Here is a 1,428-nt window from a genome sequence, read left to right on the forward strand (position 1 = left end):
AAGATGTAATGGCTATTGGGAATTTTTATGTTAGAAGTTTCGTGGTTTGTGTGGGGTTTTTTTTTTCTTTTTTCTTTTTTTCTTTCTTTCTTTCTTTTCTTTTTTTAAAATTTTTTTTTTACAGGATTTCAAGATTAAACTATATCGTGTCCTCCAGCCATCACGGAGGTACCCACAAATGGTAGATGAAACCCCAGCCAGAATATATATATATATATATATATATATATATATATATATATATATATATATATATATATATCGTCCAGTTACTACAAAGGGTAGGTATAATCTATATCATGGTAGATGTAATCTATATTATGATTTATATAATATGTCCTCTGGCCATCCAAAGGTATCCAGCCCGGATAGATGCATCTCCTGTCAGAACATATAACCTGTCGTCGTCATCACAAAGGTACCCAGCCGGGTAGATGTAACCCTTGTCCAAACAAAAGCCCACAAACAAACCTGTTTTCTAGTCATCACAAAGGTATCCACCCCGGGTAGATGTAGTCTCTACCTTTGGGGTTGAAGACGTTTCCGATGACTGTGTTGGCTCTGATAAAGTCCTTCATGTACACCGTCTTCCCAGGGTTCAGGAACCCGATCCACCAGGAGAAGGTCCCGAAAGAGATGATCACGTGATCCGTGGAGGCCAGAATCTGCATGTCCACGGCCGGGTCGTTCCCGGTCAGAAAGTGGACGTCGGTGTGCTGTTTGGGAAAGTTGTCCCTGACCCACGGTATACTGTCCGAAGCCACGACGAACGCGCATTTGGGGTACAGCTGGGAAAAGTACGACACGGATTTGTTGATGTAGGCGGGAGTCGCGAGAGGATAGCCCAGCTTCTGGTACTGTGCACTCGCCATGTCCCCGTGGCGAATATGGACTCCGACCAAGGTGGAGTTGCGGTATTTTTCTCTCAGCATCCGTAACGTGGTGTTGGCCTGGGCTTGGATCCTGTCGTTGAAAACCACCGCTTTGCGAATGGCGGGTATCTGGCTTTCGAAGTACCTGTACGACTGGAGGTAGGAGGATATTTTGTAGTCGGAGGCAGGGTCCATCCTGGTCATCTCCTCTTTAAACTTGCAGCACGAGTTCTCGTGGATATGCTTCTCATTGCACCGGCGCTTGACCTCATTTCGAGTGAGCGTGGAGGGGAACCCCCTGAAGTTCTTCAGCGCCTTGCTAACAGCCGAACTGCTCAGAAATACGGGTGTACGGTTGAACGTCAAGGCCAGACCTAGAGTGCTTGCGAACTCGAAGAGTTCGTTGCCCAGCCGACCGGTAAAATATACGCACAGAAGTTTCGGAGGCTCCTTCTGTTTCGGGGTTAAAGCAGTCGTCGGTGGGTGTGTGGTTACAGGCAATGCTGGGGTCTGGTTCATGGTCGTGTTTCTTTTCTTCACCTCTTTCAGCGTCGCT

At 46.6% G+C, this 1,428-nt stretch overlaps 1 protein-coding gene across 1 annotated transcript in view; it reads right to left on the bottom strand.

The window, feature by feature from the left end:
• Positions 1–307: 307 nt before the first annotated feature.
• The window catches only part of LOC143291490 (galactoside 2-alpha-L-fucosyltransferase Sec1-like), a 5,212-nt gene continuing 4,091 nt past the window's right edge, over positions 308–1,428 (bottom strand). The window contains exon 2 of the mRNA XM_076601372.1: positions 308–1,428. This exon is cut by the window's right edge and continues 391 nt beyond it. Within this exon, the coding sequence (XP_076457487.1) occupies positions 486–1,428 (943 nt within the window). The 3' untranslated portion in view covers positions 308–485.

This window comes from Babylonia areolata, chromosome 17, assembly GCF_041734735.1.
Source record: "Babylonia areolata isolate BAREFJ2019XMU chromosome 17, ASM4173473v1, whole genome shotgun sequence".
Classification (NCBI taxonomy): Eukaryota; Metazoa; Mollusca; class Gastropoda; order Neogastropoda; family Buccinidae; genus Babylonia; species Babylonia areolata.